The 25,779-nt window shown below is 31.7% G+C and overlaps 1 protein-coding gene across 1 annotated transcript in view; it reads left to right on the top strand.

The window, feature by feature from the left end:
• The window catches only part of LOC126741622 (ryanodine receptor), a 249,779-nt gene that overhangs the window by 145,855 nt on the left and 78,145 nt on the right, over nucleotides 1-25,779 (top strand). Inside the window, exons 35-44 of the mRNA XM_050448136.1 lie at nucleotides 2,146-2,379; nucleotides 2,436-2,550; nucleotides 5,549-5,909; nucleotides 8,181-8,471; nucleotides 8,530-8,733; nucleotides 8,785-8,988; nucleotides 11,158-11,436; nucleotides 12,391-12,760; nucleotides 17,319-17,760; nucleotides 24,365-25,289. Of these exons, the coding sequence (XP_050304093.1) occupies nucleotides 2,146-2,379; nucleotides 2,436-2,550; nucleotides 5,549-5,909; nucleotides 8,181-8,471; nucleotides 8,530-8,733; nucleotides 8,785-8,988; nucleotides 11,158-11,436; nucleotides 12,391-12,760; nucleotides 17,319-17,760; nucleotides 24,365-25,289 (3,425 nt within the window). The remainder of the gene's footprint in view (nucleotides 1-2,145; nucleotides 2,380-2,435; nucleotides 2,551-5,548; nucleotides 5,910-8,180; nucleotides 8,472-8,529; nucleotides 8,734-8,784; nucleotides 8,989-11,157; nucleotides 11,437-12,390; nucleotides 12,761-17,318; nucleotides 17,761-24,364; nucleotides 25,290-25,779) is intronic.

Raw genomic sequence — 25,779 nt, 5'->3', positions numbered from 1 at the left:
AAAGTTCTTAAAACGCTGAAAGTTTGAAGTCTCTAGGTGCCGCCAATAAAGAGTTATTAAGAAAAATAGAAAAAATCAGTCAAAAAAGGCTCAAAAAGGGGTTTATATTTGTTAACACAGCTCACCCTGTATAATACGTAGCGTCATGAATAATAACTCTATTTAATCCTAAAGGATTAAGCTTTCAAACGGTGTTACCAAAAAAAATTAAAATTATTTCTCGAAAAATTCACTTTTTTTTTTTCGAAAAAAAAAATTTTAAGTTTGAGCTCGTTTATCTCGGAAGGAGTTTCTTTTGGAAAAAAATAGTTTTAATAAAAAAGAAAGCTACATTTACGTAGAAAAGGGCTGTTTTATTCGCATTATCGGGAACATTACCGTTTAGGCCCCACAGCCGTTTAAGTCCGCGAGGTACCGCGCAAAAAGTTCAAAATTCATTCACAGAAAAATCCGACTTCTAAAGGGTTTATCTTAAAAAGCGCTCTTTGGGAGTTGCTTTGCATAAAGGCCTTTGACGTCAATGAGTTTCAGAAAAATCACAGTTTCAAAAAATGTTTAGAAAGAAGAAAGATGGAATGAGGAAGTTGCATCAATTTTTTTTATTTTTGATTTTGATTGGGAATGAAAAATAAATAAACACGTGTTTTTTCTTTTTTTCATAGTTCCAAAATTGACAGAGTTACAGCGGTTTGAAATGTGCCTGTGACGTCATAAGACGATAGTTCAATGTCGTCACTCCATGCTTTGTATATCTATATATACAAAACAAAAACTCGAATATCTTTTGAAAGAATCGGATTTAGGCAAAATAAAAAAATATTATTGATTATTTTACTTTGTTCTTCGGTTTTTAATACTAAAAAACTTATTTTGTTTTTCATGCAACTTCCTCATTGTACACTTATTCAAATATATGTACATATGTTTAGCAAACTTAAAACCTGAGTGAATTTAACCCTTCATTTTAGTAATTTTGCTATTATTATTGATACTTTTTATTGGCCATTAGGTAATTCTTGGCTTTATGGGTACAACGTATAAATAAAAAAAAGATAGGGTAAATTTTGAGCGGTTTTATATTGCAAAAAAAAAACTATTTTATTCGGTGAGAATATGAGTGACATTCAAAATTTTTGCTTTTTATTTTTTTACATAAAAAATAAGAATAACATAATAATAACACAAGGCCGGCCGGTGAGCCGTCGAGCCGCCCAACTCAATATGATCATAGAATAACCAGACAAATCAAGATAGACACGCTAGAAAAAAAATTTGGCACCTCAGCAGCTCGCATCGCGAGCGAAATTCCTTGGCCGCCCAACTACCGTCCCAGCTGATCGAGTTGGGTGTCCAAATAGGTGCCATTTACAATGCATTGGAGTATTTTTCTATTTGTCTGGTTATTCTATGGTAGAGCTTAGTCTAGATAGTTCAATGTTCAACTGGCTGTTTAGTAGTGTGATACTGGATAAAAATATTCTTATTCTGTTATTCTGTCTTTTAAATATTTTTTATTCACCAAAATATGTTTTATTAGACTTTAAAGTGATTAAACCACACGTTTTGTTTCATTTTACGTTAATAAGTTTGCACTAGTTAAGCTTTATAATTAATATATTACGACTCGATTTGCTTACTAATTTCCCTAGTAGGTATTGCACCGTAAAACTACCTGTTTAAATTCCTACGCAGTAGCATATTTTTTAAAGATTCGACCCTGAAGTAGATATTTTTTTTTTGTAAAAAATTGTGTTTTTACTCCCCAATGTTAAATTTATCCTGTAGTTAAATATATTTTAGATATTTCGTAGAAGCCATTGACTAAACTCATTTTGTAAATGGTATTTTTCGGTTTAAACATAAATAATAGTTAAATATAATCGAATGTTTCCAAGTAAGTAAAACATCAGTGGTTTGCTAATTTTATGCTGTTTTCCCGGTGAATATTTCTTCCACTTGTTTCGTACATAAATTTTTATTTTTGAGTAGAATCCCATTTTTCATTAATTTCTGCGCTCTACCTGCTTTACATCTATTACTTTTATCTATATAATTTAACTTTGCATTGCCTTGTTATATAAAAAATGATCCATTCCAACGCTCCACAAGTTTTATATACACTTTGTAACAAGCCACAATTTTCAGGTTTTAAAAACATGGAAGAAGAGGACAAAGAAAATTGCCCCCTTGGCGATGATTTATGCGAAAGGATGAACACTTTTCATAGTCAGCTTTTAACCCATGTGTCCCTTCAAGCTCTTCAGGCTCCGGAAGAAGAGGAAAATCCAGAGAATCAGGTTAAACCAGGGCCTTTAAAGAAGCTGTATAATATTATCAATGCTGTTAAAGAGTTGGAGGAGGAGCCAAAACCAGAACCTGGTATGTATCAATAATTTAATGTCTAATAGTCTAAATTTTCTATGTTTTATTTTCAGAACCAGAAAGGAAAACTCCTGAAGAAGTATTTAGGAAGATATTAATTAGCACAATAGTTAGATGGGCCGAGGAGGCACAAATTGAAATGCCTAATTTGGTTCAGGAAATGTTTAGGTAAATAATGCCACTTTATTTGCAAATATAATCCATACATAGTTGAAAATGTAATATTAAGGAAAACACATTAAATACTGTAGACATACTGTAGTGTAAAGGTGAATTGTTTTTACCACTAAAGCTTGGTAAGATAGTATCGTAATGTAACAAAATCAGGATTAAGCAACACCTACACGTGCGCCTACAGGACGTACCCTATATAGTTAAATACTATTTTTTCATTTTTTATTAATGAAGTACCATTTTAGGCAGTATTACCAATATCAAGATAGTAAGCAAAGATATTTCAATGATTTTTTAGCTTTTCGATATGTTACGTATTAAAGAAAGAAAGAAAGGAATTTCTATTATTACTTTTTTTTATTGAATCCAGCCTAGGCTTCTTTTTAAGTGTTTAATCGTAAACAGTTGCCAACTGCCGATACATTTTTGTCCCACATTGTGAGGATAATTCGAAGTATTAAATCATATACCAGACAAACTAAATTTTAATTTTAATTTACACTGTTATTCATTTTTTGGTACCTCATCTAATATATGTAATAATGTTATTTAAACTAACGTGTTTTGCCAATTCCTTTGCTCAATGTACTCAACACTACATAGTTTAATGACTTTCGATCAATTTCTCTTTCAACTTGTTTATTTAAAAGTAATGGAAACTCAATTTAATAGTTTTTATTACATATTAATAATTTAAAACTATTATCTTGCCTGAAAAACAGATAAGTTCAAACACGTGTAAATTTACGTGAGTCTTTTTAACTCATTTTATGTTATAAAATGTCTTGTATTGGTATTTGTAATTGTTCTAAAACTAGAGTTTAAAAATAGTTTGACATACTATATGTAATAAATTTACTACTTGTAATAATAGATTTACATATTTATCCATTACTATATGTAATAGATAAATATTACTATATGATTTTCCTACAAATTGGAGAATGTCAAATGGGAGAACACCTTCACATTAATTTTTTTATACAATGAATTCTCTTGTAACTGTCCTCTTGTTTTTTTTAACAAAGTAAAACAAAGAACATCACTCTAAATATTAGATGTACATGTCTTGTATTCCCAACAATAATAAGTAAATTCTTATATGTTATATATAATTTAATTATTAACAAGTTTAGGATCTCTGACTTAGCTTCATCTATTATTTGAGATCTAAAGTTTGAATGACCTCATTATAAAGTATCCTCCTGCCTCTTAACATTTAATTAAATAGGGTCTTATTATTTGTAAAGTAAATCATGCCGCTATTTAAATTTGTTTATTGTGAGGCATTAACAGTTCTCATTTCCTATTTTTAAAGGTTAATAAATGATCGCACATTATTATGTTAGAATATAATAGAAATACATTTTTAATAGCCATAACGATTACACTTTCTTAATAACTAGTACACCTTCTTAATAACTGTAGGATAAAATTAGGAAAAAAAGGAAATAACATGTCTTGGATTATTGGATTTTAGTAGAGCTTTCGATACTTTAAACCACGAAATGTTATTAGCAAAGCTTTATTATTTTGGTTTTTCGAATAACGCGATTGATTTCTTTAAGTCATATCTTAATAATAGAGCGAATTGCGTAGTAATCAACAAGACTTCTACAACTGAAAAATCAAGTTATTATCCTGTATCTACCGGTGTTCCCCAGGGTTCTATTTTGGGGCCGTTGGTTTTTTCATTGTATGTTGCAGATATGAAATCCTGCATAAAGTACTCAATGTTACAACAATATGCTGACGATTCCCAGCTGTATACTTCATTTTCACGTGAAACTCTACCCATAATAGAAAAACAATTTAATAAGGATTTAGAAAATATAGATAACTTTTCCTGCGACCATAATTTGAAATGAAATTCGTCTAAATCATGTGTAATTTTTCTGGGTGGTGGAAAGAACGCCCTTAATGCAGCAACAACTTTAAATGCAAAAATTCGTAATGAGCAGCTACCAGTAGTACGAGAGGTCAAAAACTTAGGAGTATACATTGATAGCGGTATTTCATTTCAAACACATATAAAGAATAAGCTGAAAATTGCATACATGCGCTTAAGAAAACTTTACGGCTTAAAAAATCATTTACCTCCTAAAACTAAATATTTTTTATGTAATACACTTGTTTTATCCTTATTTGATTATTGCGATGTGGTATATTCGGATTCATTGACTGAAGACTCCGCTTACTCAATACAAAAACTTCAGAATTGTTGTATGCGGTTTTCTTACAAAATTCCATTTAGAAGTCACATTTCTCCTCATTTAAACAATAACTTAATTCTAAATATGAAAAATCGTAGAAAATATCACATGTATTCCTTCGTGTATAAAGTTATAAAAACTAGGGAGCCATTATATTTAGCTAACAATTTTACAAATTTTCTTCATGAGCATAACACTAGATTTATAAATTTATTTAGAATACCACAACATAGAACAGCAAATTTTCAAAAATCTTTTGTTTTTGTCGCCTCTCAACTTTGGAATAGACTTCCAGCTAATTGCAAAAGTTTTCCGTTTACTGCATATAAAAAATATATTCGTAATAAACTGCTTGATTCTCAAAAAAACAATACTTAATCTACAATAAAAATTAAAAGAGCTGAGCCGCTCGATCTTCTATTGCTGTCTACTTATTATTGTTATAAATATTAATTAATTTACCTTTTCTGCATATCCAGAACCCCTGCCTGCTTCGCCTTACTTAAATACTTAAATATGATACTCAACACATGCATGTGTCGATAATTAAGAAAATCTTTTTTTTACTTTTTACTTTTAAGGTTTTTGAAGGGCTATGCCACACAGGTTCTATCTTATGATGAACCTGTGTAAACGGTTCTCTATAATCGAGACCTGGTCCTATTTATTATGTATTTGGTGGGTTGTACAACATATGTATATTATTATGCTACAATTTTGTATATGATTATTTATTTACCTTCATGATAAATAAATTTGTTTTGAATTTGAATTTTCAGCCTTTTGGTGCGACAATATGACTCAGTGGGAGAACTAATAAGAGCCTTAGAAAAAACTTACATTATAAACGCAAAAACCAAAATCGATGTTGCCGAGATGTGGATAGGTCTTAGCCAAATTCGTGCGCTGCTCCCAGTTCAAATGTCGCAAGAGGAAGAAGATCTTATGAGAGAGAGGCTATGGAAACTCGTTAATAACCACACTTTTTTCCAACATCCAGATTTAATTCGGGTCTTAAGGATTCATGAGAATGTGATGGCCGTTATGATAAACACACTCGGTAGGAGGTCGCAGGCTCAGTCAGATGCGAGTACTCAAGCTCCTAACCCTGAAGGAGAAACTGGTGCCAGTAAAGAGAAAGTAAGTTAGATAAAGAATATTTAAATTAATATTAAGAAATTATTCTCTGGGTCACATTTTGCGGTTGTTTTTTGCATCTCTATCTTTGCGGTTTGCTCGGACCTGAGCCATTTTATTAAACTTTCAATACCACAATCAAAAATTTGCTATTTTCTTTTATTTCTGAGATACGAAGATAGTTTCAAACTTGAAATTGATAGACTAGAATCAATAAACAACTTTGAGTTCAACGTGTGCTCAGGGGCAAGGAGGTGTTTTCTTTACAAACATATTCACCGATTTTCTGTTGTCAAGTTTATGTTTATTTTCAAAAAAGGAAATTTTCAGCTATATATTAACATATATAATGATGTTCATTTTTGTTGGATTTTAGATTAAAACTAAAAAGTGGAAATAGATAACCATTCTAAGAGCAAAAATACCATGTTCAAACCAAAAAAAATAACATTTTTATTCCTAAAACCACTTCTAAAAAATTTGGAGTGACAACACCGCAAGCAAAAACTTAGTGATGCACAAAATGTCATTTTGTCAAACGGCTCTGTGTTTATACTCGACATTTGTGAAGTTCTGTGTTTTTTCTTTAGTTTTTGTTTGAAAAAGTAAAAAATAAAACCTTTTAATAATTGCAAATAAACAAGTTACTCAGTAACATATGCTTGTAATAATAATTATATTACTAATAACAAAGAAAAAAAACTTTTTATTTATTTACTCATACCCTTATTTTACACTTACTTGTAGTAGGTACACTACACTTGTTTTCTATTAGATATACCCTCAAATATTTTTCTACAATTTACGCTGTTAATTATAAAAATCATCAATCATTAAAGGACTTTCTGAGTCTAAATCTTGGTTTAACATGCTTAAGTCAGTATCAATAACAAAAAAGTTCATACATATTCGTTTTGTGTTTTCTGTTAATCAAATAAACAAGTTTTAATTCATATTTTTCATAAAAATTTACAATTAGGGTTGCCACCCATAATTTGTGCTTAATCGGGTAAATTTTACAACAATCAAATAATATTAAAATTTCGGTTTATTTTGCAATTTACCGGATTGCAAAATAGATTGGTTAAACGCCAACATAAACAAAACGAACCAATGCCAACTAATCCTCACTTTGTTAGAATCTGCATGTGGCGCTATCCCTTTCAACAATTCCTTAAACATATAACATGTTTTATTATAAAATTTAAGATATCTGTCACCAGTTACATTGTTAACAAAATATTCGGCCAATAATGCGATCTCCAATGATTTCATTCCACGCATTGATTTTTGATTGATGTTGTGTATGCTGCGCGACCACCCATTAACAGCAATTGACGGATTTACATAAAAAGATAAACTATGCCTATACATAAAAAGATATAGTAGATATTTGCGAAGACCACGTGATAAGATTTTGGCTTGGAAAACTCTAAATTGTACGTCTCTATTAATAGTAAAAGTAGCTTCGTCTGATATATAATATCCAGTCTAAAAGTATTTGACCATTATCAACCATATTCATGACGGTCACAAAATTCCAATCTACAATAGAAGCTCCTGGACTGGTTTAATTTTAAAGGCGCTTTTTTCTGCTGACTTTAGAATTTTTAAAACTGTTTTGTGACCTACATCGTAATCCCGAGCTACGTCTTGCCAAGGTGATTGGTGTTTCCTCATAATATTCAGTTTGTATTCTCGCTTACCGATGCTTGTTTTTGTCTAAGGGTAGTTCTTACTCGTTTATTCGAGTTCTGAATTGCAATTGTACTCAAACTACTTTGAATCAGTGTGGACCAATAACCCAGAGTTTCTCGAAATAGCGCGACACTTTATTTTAAGTTTGCATCTGGTTTCTAAACCCAATTATCATCAGAATTTCGATTTTTAAACTTTCTGTTAAGTACGGAATTTTGGCGTAAATAAATACTTAACTTGGTGTCTATATTAAGTTTTATTTAAGAATATTTAAAAGTTGAAGAGAAAAAACAAGCCAATATGAAAACTTAACATAATATTTTTAATAATAAGAATAATGATAATTTTTTATCTATAAAAAACTATTCAAAATGCAATGCATGCAAAATGCATCTTGAAATTTTAGTTAAAAATGATTTATATTCCGAACAACATTTATATAGAATATTCTGCTTTGTATTTGGTAGGAATACTCCTTTCTTATATTTTAGACCTCAAAGGGCACTTTTTATTGTCACCCAGATTTTCACAATAAAACCTTAACCTGTATTTCTATGTACTCATATTCTATTCTAGGATACTTCGCACGAAATGGTGGTGGCCTGTTGCCGTTTCTTATGCTACTTTTGCAGAACTGGGCGGCAAAATCAAAAAGCCATGTTTGAACATTTTGATTTCTTGCTGGACAATAGTAACATTCTCTTATCTAGACCTAGTCTGCGAGGTTCTACCCCCTTAGACGTAGCATATTCTTCACTTATGGAGAACACAGAATTAGCACTGGCTTTGAGGGAACATTATTTAGAAAAAATTGCCATATATTTGTCTAGGTGCGGGCTTCAGTCTAATACCGAACTTGTCGAGAAGGTATACCCATCTTTTAAGTAAATTAGTTTTTAATGAATTTAAGTAATATTCCTTATAGGGTTATCCAGATTTAGGTTGGGATCCAGTAGAAGGCGAAAGATATTTAGATTTCTTAAGATTCTGCGTTTGGGTGAACGGCGAAAGCGTGGAAGAAAACGCCAATTTAGTTATTCGACTTTTGATCCGCAGACCGGAGTGTTTGGGACCCGCTCTTAGAGGTGAAGGCGAAGGTCTTTTAAAGGCAATCGTCGATGCCAACAAGGCAAGAACGTTTTTTTTTTCAGAGGAGTTTGGTCTCATAGTCATTTTTCAGATGTCAGAGAGGATCACCGATCGACGAAAAATGCTCGAGGACGCGCCCGAAGGCACAGTCAACCTGCAGAACTTTTCGCATCCTTTGCCCGAAAGCGACGACGATGAGGACTATATAGACACCGGGGCGGCTATTTTAAATTTCTATTGTACCTTAGTAGATTTGCTCGGAAGATGTGCTCCAGACTCTGCTGTCATTTCATTGGTAAATATGAACTTTTATTAATTTGATCATAAGATTGAAATTAAAGTTCTCCTAATACTAATAATTTAGAGGGATGTGGAATTTGGTTAAAAAATAAATCCCGATATATTTTGGTCTTTTGTGAAATCCGTACGCTCCTGAAATCTGAGATGCCAGTTTTTTTCAAATCACTGTACATAAATAATAATGGTTTAGATTGCCCACCCACAAAGCCTTTTTTTTTTGGGCTCGGTTGATATCTGTAGATGAAATTTTAAATGATCATCAAGGTCAAAATAAACAAAACAGTTCGGCCAGATGGTATTCCACCATGCATATTAAAAGGTTGTCTTAATCATTTAATAATAATAATAATAATAATAATAATAATAATAATAATAATAATAATAATAATAATAATAATAATAATAATAATAATAATAATAATAATAATAATAATAATAATAATAATAATAATAATAATAATAATAATAATAATAATAATAATAATAATAATAATAATAATAATAATAATAATAATAATAATAATAATAATAATAATAATAATAATAATAATAATAATGAATTTTATTTTTCCATATAATACAAAAATATAAACTTATTGCTAAGGTCTATTACGGCGCAGTCTAGCTTATAGCTACTCTACTGAACCCTATACCTTAAGCTAAAACTAACTACATAACAATTTACATAGGTACTATAATTTATATAAAAAAAAGCAAATTATATGTAAATTCGTGAGTTTAGTATTTCATATCAATAAGTACTACACCCTAAACATTATTGCAATCAGATTAGCCACTATAAAACATCATAATATACTACATCAAATATTTAATGTAAGACCTAATTTTTTTTTTTTAAAAGACACTTCCGGCAAATGTTTCAAATTATTTGGAATCCTGTTGTAAAGCTTCGCTATATTATAAATAAAAGATCTCTCAAAGATAGACGTGGAGTGACGTGGTATGGTTATAGAGCTTTTGTCGCGAAGATCTAAGTTATGTATTTCAGTGCGAAACTTAATTTTTTTGTATAAATATTCGCCTCTATTCGTTCTCATTCATTCTAAGTCAGTTCAACTCTCTTAATTTAGCCGATACTCCCTGTTCCCTGCCCCGCAGACCCCCAATTAACCTTACGCAATGATTCTGTATTAGTTGGCTACGGTATTTATCTCTTTCTAGCAAGCATGGTCCATACACATCTGCAAAATTAAAATGGGAAAGCACTAAAGAGTCACAGAGCATCCTTTTCATTGAAGTTGTTAATAAGTGTCTTTGCTTAAATATAAGTTTTAAATTGATAAAGGCTTTCTTTATACACATATTAATGTGTTGAGTGAACCTTAAACTGCTATCTAAAATTAGGCCCAAATTCTTAGCAAAATCGGTGACAATAAGACTTTCGTCATTTAACGTTAATTTAATATTAGGTAATTGTGAATTTTGTGCCCTGTCTCTACCAAAAAGTAAGACTTGAGATTTAGAAGGATTGAGCTCTAAACAATGTTTCTGTGAGATTGAAAGAAGCGTACTTAAATCTTCATGCAATTGATTTATGGTTTGTAGCAATTGGTGTAACTTACAGGATTTATACATTTGTGTATCATCTGCGTAAAAATGAAGAAGTGCAAATCTAATGTATTTGGCCATCTGTGAAGTATACAATACTAAAATCTTTAAATATTTTTCAACTTAATCCTTAAAACCTCATTATTCCTTTGAATGTTAGTAAGTCTGCTTGTATGTATTTTCCCTAAATAACAATCCCCTTACTCTTACTTACATTTTACATAACTAACAATTACAAAGTCTCTTTTTATGGAAATAGTATATGAAAGATGCAAGAATTTGTGGGTTTATTGCTACAATCAAGAGGAGTTTGTTAAGGTAGACTGGATTAAGATTCCTTGGTGATGACAATTTTAAAGTAAGGCTTTGTTATTTGGTCAATACAATACTTAAATAATATGGGAGTGCAGAGGAGGTTTTTGTTTTGAAGTGAATTTTAACTTATATGCTTCAGATGTAGATGTAGGATCTACTAGTCCTAGTGAACTTAAGAAAATAATCCTAAAGGGATGAAAATGAAACATCCCATAGATAACCGCAATTATCTTTTATTATTTTATAGAAATTAACTTTAAAAAGGCATATTTCCACCTAGGGTAAAAACGAATCTTTACGTGCAAGAGCCATTCTACGTTCACTGGTCCCTCTAGAAGATCTTCAAGGTGTTTTAAGTTTAAAATTCACGCTCCATAATCCTGCTCAAGGTGAAGAGAGGCCGAAGTCGGATATGCCCTCTGGCTTGACTCCGCCACACAAACAATCGGTAGTTCTGTTTCTCGAGAGGGTCTATGGCATCGAAACTAGAGAGTTATTCTTTAAGTTGCTTGAAGAAGCTTTCTTACCCGATTTGAGGTGTGCCACCATGCTTGATAGGGTAAGTTTTATGACAACTATATCTAAAAGTAGTTTTACACTATGCGATTTCTTGTGCAATAGTTTTTTTTCAAGAATAAATAAACCATCGAAATATAGCAAGTGAAATATAATGAAATAAAATTGTCCATTTATATAAGTATAAAAAAAAAAACAAATAAATTACGAAAAAGTCAAAAGAATCTTACTTTCAAACTTCGAACTATACATAGTCACATTCAATTCTTAACGTAATCATATCTAATACAGAGATTCTCTTTAAGATATTATGACAAATGAATAATAACAGTAAATCTTAACAGTAAATATCAGTAATATCCTTTAAAGAATGAGTAATAAAGCCCAACAATTTTATTTACTTCTTCCTCCTTTTGACTTTTCGATATTTAGCTGTCTATTATTTTTTAGTGCCTTCGTGCACTATACAATTTGGGGGAAGAAACCGCTCCGAACTTTTTTTTTTCAAATATACTACATGGTTTTCTAGATATCAAGAAAAAAAAATAACACAAAAATTACAATACAAACCTATGATTAGAGAAAAAGAACATTTGTATGAATATTTTAAAATTGGGCATATGCCATGAAAAAAAATCCATTACCGTTTCAAATTTAAGTTGGAAAATGTTTTTTTGGTATCATTTTAATAATTGGTATTCATGGTATTGACACAATATAATTTTCTATCAAATTAAAGCTACATCCATTTTCGATAGTATGGAAAGGGACAAAAGCTAATTGAATTCTTCCTTTAATTCGGGTTCTTCTTCTTACATCATATTTAAAAAAAATTCTAGGGACACACCAAATTAAGTTTAAAAAGTTTTATTACATAAAGTTTACATAAAATGTATATTAAGATTTGAAATACAAATTATGCAAGAACATTTGCGAAGTTGTATAGTGTAAAACGGGTTTAAGAAGCAAAACATATTGTAGCAAATACCTATTTCAGCATGATGGTAGCGAATCTGACATGGCTCTGAGTATGAACCGTTACATAGGCAATTCCATACTACCATTATTAATTCAGCACAGTAAATTCTATAGTGAAGCGGAAAACTATGCGTCACTTCTCGATGCTACATTACATACAGTTTATAGGCTGTCTAAAAATAGGATGCTTACTAAAGGACAAAGAGAGGCAGTATCAGACTTTTTAGTCGCCTTGACAAGTCAGCTACAACCTTCAATGTTGCTGAAGTTATTGAGAAAATTGACCGTTGACGTATCAAATTTATCAGAATACACAACTGTCGCTTTAAGGCTGTTGACATTACATTATGATCGGTGTGCTAAGTATTATGGCTCTAGTGGTGGACAAGGTAAGTGAATTTTACTCTTATATTGTACTAGCTTATAGAAACTGGCATTTTCATTAAAAGAGGGTTATAGAAAAATTAAATTAAATTTTGCAGTTTTCTTAAAACTTAAAATGATTAAACAGAATAATATTATAAAGCAAGTGACTGGTACAAAAACCAGCAATAGAACGTACACAGAAATATAATAAAACTATAATAATACTTAAAAGAATTTTTTTAATTTTCATTATCATAATTATATTTTTTCTCTTTGCCTGGATTTTAAAAAAAATTTCTTAGCTTAGTTTAAATAATTTTGGAATTTAGGTTGCACTATTATTATAGATACATAGCCAAAACCTTTTTGCGATTAAAATTAATGAAAAGTACATGTGACACAAATTCCTTAATCCAGTATATATTATAAAATATTTATATTTATTTTTTTTTATAAAAGGGAAAACTAATAATAAATAACTAGAAACCAATAGTATACAAGAGAGATGTAAGATAAAAGCTCAATAATAACCAATCCAACACTTTTAAAATTAAATTACTAAAAACTTGTGAGCTTCCAAATCGACCTTTTTACCATATATTAAGTACTTTTGATAAGTAAGTACTTAATATTTGCTATTTTTGTGTCTTATATTATTATATAACTTTTAATAAAGCTGACCGAAAGGGCTTATTTTTTTTTTTAATTAATCAGTTTAACTCAACTTAAGTCTTACAATCTGCAAAACTCTAATTTTATCAGGTAATACCATTTAAATCTTCAGACCAATATAATAGGTATTCTATAGAAAGTCCAAGCAACCATACAAAAATAGATGCTTTTGGAAAGGAATTGAAGCACCGCTCTTCAATTAAAGAAAAAAAAAGTTTTTTTAAACTTCTAGTTTTTGTTCTCAAATTAAGCCAAATCAATTCAGAATAATGCCGAAAATTTATATTTATTATCTCCAAATTAACCGAATTGGTTAAAATAAGAGTAAAATACGATTTCCAGTTTTTTACTCTGAATGAATTCTGTGACTTAAAATTTTACGTTTGACTCAACTTAGCCCTTATCAAAAATATTGATTTCTAATTTTTTTCGCATCATTTATCTAATAAAGTTAAGCAACAAAAATGCATGAAGGCCCACGATTAAACTACAAAATAGTATATACCTATATGATTTTAGGGTCTAGATCATTATAGGAATATAAAGTCAAAATCGCTCTTATCGTGCGGGTGTATCGTATTATCAACGACAAACTTTTGTAGTTACGTTTCATTTCAATTTGCGCAACAACGTTTTTTAACTACAACGCGTCAGATAAACGAAACAGATATATGCATAAACGTTATTGTATCAAAAGAAGATAAAATGATAAAGTGGTTCTAAAACAATTACTTTCATAACAAACATGCCTGTCTCGTTTCGATTGACGGATGACATTATTTGTCACAAGATAATTTAAATTTCAAATTATGGAAAAGAAAAAGCTTTTTTGTGGATTTCTAAATCCTCAAGCCAAAAAAATGGTACTTAATGTTGTTAATTACTTCGAGAACGAAAAAGAAAATAAAGGGTTGCCTAAGAATGTACAAGAAGAAGTAACTAAAGCGCTTGGAATTAGTTTAAGAATGGTGCAAAAGGTTGTATATGAAAACAAGAACAATCTTATTCCCAAGAAGGAAAAAAAGTGTAAAAGGAAGAAGCCGAAGACTGAAGATTTAAGTGAATGTGTAAAAATGGAAGTAAGGGATAGGATTTATGAACTATATAGGCTAAAAACAAATATAACGCTGCCATTTCTGAGGGATGTTTTAAAGCAACGCGGCACTTTGGAAATTGGACTTTCTGCTTTATCAAAATTAATTAAAAGCATAGGTTTTCGCTATAAAAAAGACTGCAATAGAAGATATTTGTGTGAACTACTAAATATTGTGAGCCAACGAATAGGATTTTTAAGACAATATACACAAAATAAAAAATCAAGAGCACCGTCTATAGATTACAATATAGTTGTAATCTATAGACGGTGATCAAAGTTAAGGAAAGGGGTATTCTTAGATGAAACTTCGATATTTTCAAACGGGAGTGGAATAAAATCTTGGCAAGATGAATCTGTGAAAAGCGTGAAAAGAAAAAAAGGATGTGGTCAGGGAAAACGATTTATTATTTTACATGCCAGGTCTTCAACGGGATTCGTCCCAAGTGCAAGTTTAATTTTTTCTTCTAAGTCTAAAAGTATGGATTATCATGACAATATGAATTGTGAATGATGTTTGAAAAATGATTTGAACTTGCAAGAACCTTCCTTAATAGTATTAGACAATGCGTCGTATCATTCAAGAATTTTGAATAAACAACCAAATGGAAGTTGGAGAAAAAGCGAAATTTATGAATGGTTAGTAAAAGAAAATCAGAATCCCTTGCCATATATGCTAAAATCCGAACTTCTTTCAATTGCAAAATCGCTGAAAAGACCAAAAATATATGCTGTTGACGAAATAGTACGTGAATATGGCCATGAAGTTTTAAGATTGCCACCATACCATTGTCGCCAGTTTAATGCCATTGAGCTTATATGGGCAGCGTCAAAATCTTATTATGAGAAGCATGTGGGTGCTGGGCTTAGATCTGACCAGGTTGAAGCTGTTTGGAATGAGGCATTGAATCACATCACAAAGGAGTATTGGCGGAAATCGGTGGATCACACAGAAAACATTATTAGAATCTGGTGGAAGAGAGAAAAAGTACTCGATATCCAAGTTGAACCATTGATCATTACTTCATTTGAAGAATATTCGGAAAATGACGAAGAGTTTTCCGACTCTGTTAGTGATAATGATAGTTATAATTAGTTTCCTTTTGTAGTCAAATTTGTTACTTCATTTTTACACATTCACTTAAATCTTCAGTCTTCGGCTTCTTCCTTTTACACTTTGTTTCCTGCTTGGAAATAAGATTGTTCTTGTTTTCATATACAACCTTTTGCACCATTCTTAAACTAATTCCAAGCGCTTAAGCTACTTCTTGTACATTCTAAGCAATCCCTTATTTTCTTTTTCGTTATTAAAATAATTAGTTTTCTTTTTGCATTTCGTTTATTATTTAGGTATGATTAAAAAGTACAATTTTTTTTTAAACAAAGGTAAGTAAATAAATTGGTGAATGCGCTGGGAGATAGATATGCCCGGAGCATTCTCCATTTTTTTAATAGTTAGTTTCAATCTTTTTTTGCCTTGTAATGTGTAAATAAATAAATATTCATAAGAAAACGACATTTTAAAGAACTGTTGTAGCTCGCCTCGTATTTATCTTTTTAAACAAAGTTAAATAAATGAATTGGTGAATGCGCTGGGAGATAGAAATGCCAGCCGCATTCACCAGTTTTTTTTTAGTTATTTTTTATCTTTTTTGACTTTTAACTGATACAAAAGAAAAGATAACACAACTTTTTTAATTTTCTATGCATCAACGTATAGATTGGGTCGAACGAGAAATAATAAATCATAAAATTAAAATGTCATTTTAAAAGTGAAATTGTAACATGAACTTTAAAAAAAGGAAGTAGTTTTCTGATCTCTGACTGCACTGCATCACACACAATACAAATTAATTGTTTGTCACTATACCAAAATGTATAGTTTCCCAATAATTATTACAAAAAAACTTAATCACACATAAACAAAGAAGAAGACAAGATCAAATAATCGTTAAAAATTAGACGCTCTGCCCTGAAATCGACAAATTAGTATCTTATGCACATACATAGGGTCATGCTAAATCGTATACTAATTTCTCAATTTAGGTTATTTTTTTTTAGGTAACAACCATTTTTAAATGAAATATGTACAATTTTAATGAAAGGCTAGGGAGGCATTTTTCTCTCATAAAAAAATATAAAATGCTTAGATTTAGATATTATTGCGTAAAGAACAATTGTTATTGAGAATTCCGTCTATTTCGGACAATTTTTCAAAAAAGAAAAGTAAATATTATGTCTGGCAACTTAGTAGAATATCGGGGATTCTAGGCATATACCGATGAGGCATATACCCAACGGGCTTTATACTTATGGGCTTTTTCACGTCATGACAGGAAATAACCAACGTATGTTTTACATGTCGAATCTCGGATACGTAGTATTCCGCAGACATTTTTACTGCGTTAAAGGCATCACGTCAGTTATTAATTATGATCTAAGGTGTATACGCGGCTTTAATATGTCACATGACGGCGTTCAATGTATTGTCAAACTCTCAAGAAAATAACATTTTGGCAGCCACTGATTTTTTAATTTGATTCATATTACGTGGTGACCTTTGAACCCGCACGATAAGAGCGAAAGCGACTATATCTAGATAGTGTTTTAGATCTATTATCTATTGACAATTTATAAATTAGCAAGAAGCAATTTATCCTTTATAGTATCTAAAGTTTTGGTAGCTTTAAACGAGCGAACGATATTAGAAATTCGATTATTTAGAAGCACTGGAAATAAATAACCTATTTAGTAGTACTTACTATACCTACCGTAATGTACTAGTTTTACTAGAATAAAATTTCTTTTTATTCTAGGACTCTACGGTGCAGCCAGCGACGAAGAAAAGCGCCTCACAATGATGCTTTTCTCCAACATTTTCGATTCGCTTAGTAAAATGGACTACGATCCAGAACTATTCGGTAAAGCACTACCTTGTCTTACCGCAATCGGTTGTGCCCTGCCTCCTGATTATTCTCTTTCGAAGAACTACGATGACGAGTGGTACTCCAACAAAGCAGCAATGTCCGGCCCAGACGGACCGTACAACCCTCAGCCCATTAACACGTCTTCGGTGCAGTTAAACAACGACTTAAATAACATTGTACAGCAGTTTTCGGAACATTATCATGATGCGTGGGCCTCCAGGAAGTTGGAAAATGGGTGGAGGCACGGGGACTCGTATTCGGGGTGGGATGGAAATAAAACGCATCCTAGGCTTAAGCCTTATGCGATGCTTAGTGATTATGAGAGAGAAAGGTACGACTTTTTTTGAAAATTAAGTTGTGTTTATTATTAGGAAATACATGGGAATTTACTGGTTTACCAAATACATTATTCTAGATCATTAGCAATTTATATTTATGGCTGCCCGATTATATAGGGTGTCCGGAAAAAGGAGGCCAATCGACCGGCCACATATAGGGTAGACCAAAATAATGCGACTTTCGTTATGTATTTTTTTAATTGGGCGCTCGGTATTCAATATACACGGCGTCAAAATGAAAAATATAAAATCGTTTTTTTTGAAGTTACTCGAGTGTTTCATAGGATATTAAATTTAAATTTGGTGTAAGGGGGTTTTTTAGAACGAGAAATTGAAATCGTTTACGGATTCGCTATACCTTGTAGAGGGCGCCACCTGCGGTATATTGCATGTGTTAAAAATACCAAAACTTTTTTGTACTACTGTATAATAAAGTTTTAGTAAAAAATTCAAATTATCCAATCTTTCCTTGTAAAAAAAGTCTGCTTTGTAAATGCCGGCCGTAGAGTCCGTTTATGAGATATCTTAATTTTAAAATCTAGATACTTCTTTCTAAACAAATTGGCTGACCTCGGGCACTACCAACTTTTTACGTACTGTCAAAGTGATAAATTTAAACGCGTCTGACGCTCTTAACAAGCTTCTCAATTACTCTTTAAATAAATCTACATTTTTTAATTACATATTTGTATTTGGTGTGATTTCTTACAACTTATAAAACCATAATGGCCCATAAACCAAAAAACGTACACTTTTCCGAATTGGCGGATATTGTTATAATGTTTGGTAAGTTTTAAATATTATTGTAAAAAGTAAATACCTGTCAATTCTCAACTAGGAAAATGTGACTCCAATGTTAGTTTAGCCGCTAGACGCTATGCTCAGACATCCCCAAACCGATTTCATCCCAAAATAAAAGATTTTTTAAAATTTGATTAACCGCCTAAGGAAGAAGTTTCAGCCAAAGACGGAAGGGTAATTCGCTGAAACTTCCCGCAACCGACCTCGTGCGGTTCAACCAGGGCAAGACGAAGAATTTTAAGAATTGTCGAAGAATCACCAAACATTAGTACTAGGGTCTTGACTGAACGGGTGAGAAATATTGGGAAAGCTGAGACACAATATTTTACGGAGTCAACAACTTTACCCATTTCATCTTCAAAAAGTACAAGGTCTTTTACCCGACGGTCCCGAGGCAAGACTTGCTTTTTGTAGATGTTATGTGAAACGAATAATAGAAATTTGGATTTTATAAGGGCGATTCTGTTTACTGACAAAGCCACGTTCACGAGAGACGGCATGACAAATATCCATATCGAACACATATGGGCTGAAGAGAATCCCAGGGCCATAGTTGAGACACATCATCAAGTGAAGTGTGGGCAGTTGTTGTGGATAACTTTCTTTTAGGACCTGTCATTTTACCAGGTAATTTAACTGGTGATTCATTTCTGTTTTTTCTACAAGAAATAGTGCCCGATTTGCTTAATGATTTACCTCTAAATTTAAGACGAAATATTTGATTTCAACTCGACGGTGCTCCGGCTCATTTTGCTATAAATGTTAGGAACTATTTACATCAAGTATTTCCTAATCGCTGGATTGATCGGGGTCGAGATGCTCCTGTTCCGTGGCCACCCCGTTCGCCCGACCTTACACTATTGGATTTTTCAGTCTGGGGATGTATGAAGACTTTGTGTATACGGTTTCGATTTTAAACCACGATCATTTAAGGGAAAGAATCATTGCAACTTGCATTTCAGGTTGAAACCAAATATTTTATACAAAGCCTTAGATTTCTTTAATAAAGAGGGCTCGTATGTGTATACAAATGGAGGTCACGTAGAACAAATAATTTAGGATCATTATTATAAGATTTTTATTATAGTAAGTAATTTAGCATTAATTTAGAAAAATAATGTACGTTTATTTTGTTAACTTGTTAAGATGTATTTAGATTTAAAAATTAAGATATATCATAAACAGATTCTCAGGCCGACATTTACCAAGAATACTTTTTTTACAAGTAAAATTGGATAGTTAGAATTTTTTACTTGAACTTTATTATACAGGGGTACAAAAAAGTTTTGATATGTTTAACACATGCAACCTACCACAGTTGGCGCCCTCTGCAAGGTATAGCGAATTTCAATTTCTCGTTCCAAAAACCCCCCTCACACCAAATTTTAATTTAATATCTTATGAAACACTCGACTTACTTCAAAAAAAACGATTTTATATTTCTCATTTTGACGCCCTGTATATTGAATACCGAGCGCTCAAATAAAAAATGGCATAACGAAAGTTGCATTATTTTCGTCTACCCTATATGTGGCCGGCGGATTGGCCTCCTTTTTCCGGACACCCTGTATATACCGGGTGGTGCGTCGCCAAGCGGAACATAGGAAATCCCATGTAAATTTTAAGGGGGTCAATTATTGGCTTCCTTGTACATTTTACAGAAGAAATGTAATCTGGCAAACCCTCGTGCAAAGTATCAAAAAATGTTAATAAGCAAATCTTGAATCATTCAATTAAATGTAATTGCAAAATTACCAAATTTTCGGTTCAGGTAAAACCAGACACCAGTCACCAGGAAACAATTTGTTATAAGGCTTTGTCAAATCTGACGTATAGCCGAATACAAGAAATGTATTTTTTTTTTGGTTTTATCAATCTCACAACCATACATTCAAAGTAAGCCACGTTAACATTATGTTAATATTATCCCGCACAATGCCACTTAATTATGGCTATTTTTTCGTCGATTGAATAATTCATACTTGTTTTCCAATGTCGACTGTCACTGATTTATTGACACTTTTCCTCACGTCAGTGACAATATTTATTTTACTGGTGCCCGTTTGGTTTTACCTGAACCGAAAATTTGCTAATTTTGCAATTACATTTAATTGAATAATTCAAAATTCGCTTATTAATATTTTTTGAAACTTTGCACAAGGGTTTGCTAGATTGGTCTCTTCAAAAAGTTATGGTACATTTTTTCTATAAAATGTACAGGGAAGCCAATAATTGAGCCCCTTAAAATTTACTTGGGTTTTCCTATGTTCCGCTTGGCGATGCACCACCCGGTATATACTGATATTACTGTACATAATATATAATATTCAGATTTTCAAAGAATAGTTGCCTTGAAACTACTTAATTTTGCTCTATAATAATGCATTTTCAATATCGTTTTCGTTCATTCGTTAGAATTGAACTTTTCCTGGACTTTTTATATCTTAAGTAACCAATTTAAAAATTCAGTTTCTTATTGAGGAGAAATTGAGAATTTTATCTTTTTGATATGCTTAGAATAGCGATAATTTGAGGCAAACTTAAGATGTTGGTTCCACTAGCATATCATATAATAGAGAAGTTTATTGGTAAGTGTAATACAAATATAGTATTTTTACAGGTCAAATATAACTTCAAAAATTAATAAAATTTTAAAACACATAGGTTTACATATTACAAACTAAAAATAATTGTATATTAAAAAACAAAACAAAAATTGTTCAAATACTTAAGAAAACTTTGTTTATTTTCAACGGATCGAATTATATTTAATTCATGTTCAGAGCTCTATAACAGATAGAGAGAAATAGTTTGTCCTAAAATGCTGGGGCAGAGAATTAAAAGAACGCAAGCCAATAAGATTGTGCCACCTTTGGATCATCTAAGGCGAAGATGGTTGAAAACTGGGTTGTGCTTGTATCTAGTAGGATAGTTGTGAACATTCTGATGAGTTTTAAAAAGCTATAGATCTTATGTGTTGAATTAATTATAATAAAAGTATTTTTCACTAATATACTATGGGATTACTTAATTATAAATTAATTTGTAAAATAACTTTTATTGTTTTATATTTTGCATATTACAATCAAGTAAATTCAAACCTTCCTAATGGAACAATATATTCTATGAACATGCATATTCATATAGAATTTCAATATTTAACATTGGATGAAGGTTATAAAACATCTATAAGCATACCAGGAACTTGATTATCAATTGTCACATGGTCTATTAAGGTAAACATTAAACTACTACATTAAACCATTCATTTATAATTAGTAGAGAAAATTTTAATTTCCAAATATGGCATCTAAAGTAGGTCTCACAATCCGAAGAGGTGCTCGATTAGGGACTTCGATGATTAGGATTAGATGGGATGCTGGAGTAGAACTGATATTCACATGCAGTAGAAACACAACACCTATTTGTTCAGTTTAAAGAAAATGCAGATTGACATATTCTTCTCATAAACTGATTTCCCTAATTCACCTTAAGCTATACACATTTATGGATAATCGTGGTCATTTCGTCAATTTAGAGAAAAAGTTTTGGTTGGTTTATGAAGATTTATTTAATATATTTATAAATATTTACGGGAGAGAAATCAAAAGCCAACTTCAAAACCACAACGACAATCTTTAAGTGTTGGTCATTCTCAAAAACAAATAAAGTTTTGACAATCTAAAATGCCTTCAAAAAAATAAAAATCTTGAATATCCTCATTTAATACTCATTGTACACAATTAGCTAATGATACTAAGATATTAGTACATAATATCTTCAGCTTTTTGAAAATCGGTGAATTTTAATTATTGCTTAAAAGGGCGTACCCAGGAATTCAGCTAGGCGAGGGGGGCGGCTCATACCTGTTTCGAGAAGATGCCCGGTAAAATCGTAAAAATTGACTTTTATTAATTAGTTTGATTGACACAAAACAAAATATTATATATATAATAATAAAAATATATATGTATATTAATTTAATAGTAATCTTCTCGGATTTGCCGAAAATTTGTCTATAACAATCTTTTCAATAAACGCACTGCTTTCTTTTAAATAATTGCGATGTATGCTCATCAGACATAAACCTGTAAGTCTCGTCGGGAGCGGAAACTACGAGATGCGACGGTTTCGCGGAAGATTTAAATTATATTGAATCGCTAGCAGTATACTATATCGAATGTTGTAGAATATTTAATTATAAATAAGAAAATATTAAATCAAAATATCTGACTGAAAAGATTCTTTCTAACACTTCATTTTGCGCAGACTAGATAACACGTTTTTAATTCCCACTTGCCAGGAAAATTGACGTTTATTTTATCTTCAGCAGCTGCCCCCCCCTGTCCCTATCTGGGTACGCCCTTGTGCTTAAATATTTTTAAAATACCTAAGCTAACTTACCTAATATATGCAAAGCAAAATAATAGACGAAGGGTCCTGTTTACTTCACAATCTTTATTTCAAGAATCCCGACGCGTTTCGCGAGAAGCGGCCAAAATTGTAAATTTATTTATTAACATGTTTTTAGATTGTATTGTCATGTTATGTGTGTGCCATTTTTTGACCTTTTTATGGACATTTTGTAATAATATCATGTAAGTTTTACTATGTTTTTAATTAATTTATTAGTTTAATAACAACCTTTTATATTCTACTTACATAGTTTTCCCTTGACAATGGTTTAACAACCGAAACGCGTCGGGATTCTTGAACTAAAGATTGTGAAGTAAACAGGACCCTTCGTCTATTATTTTGCTTTGCATAATGGTACTTCAGCCTGGAGAAATTAATGGTAATCTTACTTAAGATATTTTGATAGTAGAGGCTATGCTTTTTACAGGTCCTGTTTTATTTACTGACCCATAATTAAAATCATGTTATTTGCTTAAAGTAAAATTATAGACTAATCTAAAACCCTTTAAAGTATTATTTAGAACCTTAATTATAATCATAACTACTGCGATAATCAATACATACTAATAATTAAGATTGCACAATATGCTGCCTTAATCTGTGTTATTATGTTTCATGATCCATACTTTCCTGGTCTCGCAGTGTATTAACTTTCAGGTTATATAAAATATCTACTCAGAAAAGTAAAAAATTTCGGTCTATTCAGGGTGTACCAATAAAAAACATTTTAAACTAAAAAGTCATTTCAGAAACATTAAAGTTCGGAACATATAATATTTCATTAATAAACAGTTAAAAGTTTAGTAGGTATAAAGTAGTGGAAGTGGGCTGAAAATAAAGACAAAACCCATTTTTCTATAACTAACGTTTCCGTCTATCTCTGGTTCTAGGCATTGTTTTTGGGTCACTGTTACACACTGGAGATACTGCTAGTTCACGGTAGGTAAAACGGGCTAAGGCACTTTTATTCTTTAAAAAAAATATATTGAATTTTTATTGTCATTGTAACTAAAACGCACTTAATTATTTAAAATGTATAAACCCAAAAGGAGAAGAACTATAAAGTATTCATTCTTAAAATCTTCTTAAGCTTTAAAAGTAGGAACAAGAACTGAAAATCTGTGGAACCCGATACAAATGCCAATCAAAGAAATAAGGAATCCCGGCTTTGTTTCTAGGGAACAAACTAAGAGTTTAAAGCGCATATATCAGAAATTATGTGAAGGGATAAATAAATAACTATCCAGAATAGTCAAACTATGAACAAATAATGCAATACTTTATATGCTGTAGATTCTTTATTTCCCCTATTTTATTCTTAAACCAGCAACTGTTTTTAAGTAATCATAATTTAATTAATACAGAAATATTTTTTTGCAGGTACAAGGAACCCGTAAGAGAGTCCCTTAAAGCCTTATTAGCCCTCGGTTGGTCAGTTGAACACATCGAAGTTGACTTACCCTCAAACAACCGAAGTTCCCAATTCAGAGGAGAAAATACAAGCGCCTTCGACTACAATCCTCATCCAGTCGACATGACCAATCTGACTTTATCCAGAGAAATGCAAAACATGGCTGAAAGGCTGGCTGAAAATTCGCACGATATCTGGGCAAGAAAGAAAAGGGAAGAACTCAACACTTGCGGCGGTGGTATACATCCACAACTAGTGCCTTATGACTTACTTACCGACAAAGAAAAGAAGAAAGACAGGGAACGGTCACAAGAATTCTTAAAATATTTGCAGTACCAAGGATATAAATTGCACAGGCCGAACCGCGGAGGCCAACAAGAAACCGAACAATCTACAGCAGGACCGTCAGTTGAGCTAAGGTTCGCCTACAGTTTACTAGAGAAACTGATTCAATATCTGGACAAAGCCACGATTAACATGAAACTTTTAAAGCCTTCGCAAACGTTCAGCAGACGAAACTCTTATATCAGATCGTCTAGGGATATAAAGTTTTTCTCGAAAGTGGTACTGCCCTTGATGGAGAAGTACTTTTCGACGCATAGGAACTATTTTATAGCGGTGGCGACGGCCACGAATAATACAGGGGCGGCCAGTTTAAAAGAAAAAGAAATGGTGGCGGCGTTGTTCTGCAAGTTAGCAAGTTTATTGAGGTCTAAGCTAGCGGCTTTCGGCGCTGACGTACGGATTACTGTGAGGTGCTTGCAGGTTTTGGTAAAAGGTATCGATGCAAAATCTTTGGTGAAGAATTGCCCGGAGTTTATCAGGACTTCTATGTTGACATTCTTTAATAATGTTGCCGACGATTTGGGGCACACAATTATTAATTTGCAAGAGGTAAGTCTATTGAGCTATTTTATATTAATTGTATAGATTGCTAAAAAAAAACGAAATTTATTATTGATCGAAAATTTTCTTTTTACTTGGCGAATTTGTTGTTATACAGGGTGTTCCGTTGATCATGTTACAAACTTCTAGGGCAGATAGAAAACGTCAAAAGAAAAACAAAAGTTCATATAAACATGGATCCGGAAAAGCTTCCTCAGGGAGCTAGAGCTCTTTGAAAATAACCTTTAAAAACTAGTTTTTTTTTAATAGCTCCGGAACTACTTTAGCTACCGCAACTAATTTTGGGAGGTAAATTATTGTTAGTACGTTTATTCTTTTGAACCTACTAAATAAAAAAATATTTACCAGGGGCTTCAGAATCAGGGGGGTATTTGGTAAATTTAGGCCCATTTCTTTAAGACTTTAATTTCTGCCCGTTTGGGCATTAGATTATGATGTTCCTATGCTTTTTACATAAAAAAGGTGCTCTTAGTAAAAG

Source organism: Anthonomus grandis, chromosome 1, assembly GCF_022605725.1.
Source record: "Anthonomus grandis grandis chromosome 1, icAntGran1.3, whole genome shotgun sequence".
Lineage (NCBI taxonomy): Eukaryota > Metazoa > Arthropoda > Insecta > Coleoptera > Curculionidae > Anthonomus > Anthonomus grandis.
The sequence above is the reverse complement of the archived record's forward strand: the minus strand, read 5'-3'. Positions and strand labels throughout refer to the sequence as shown.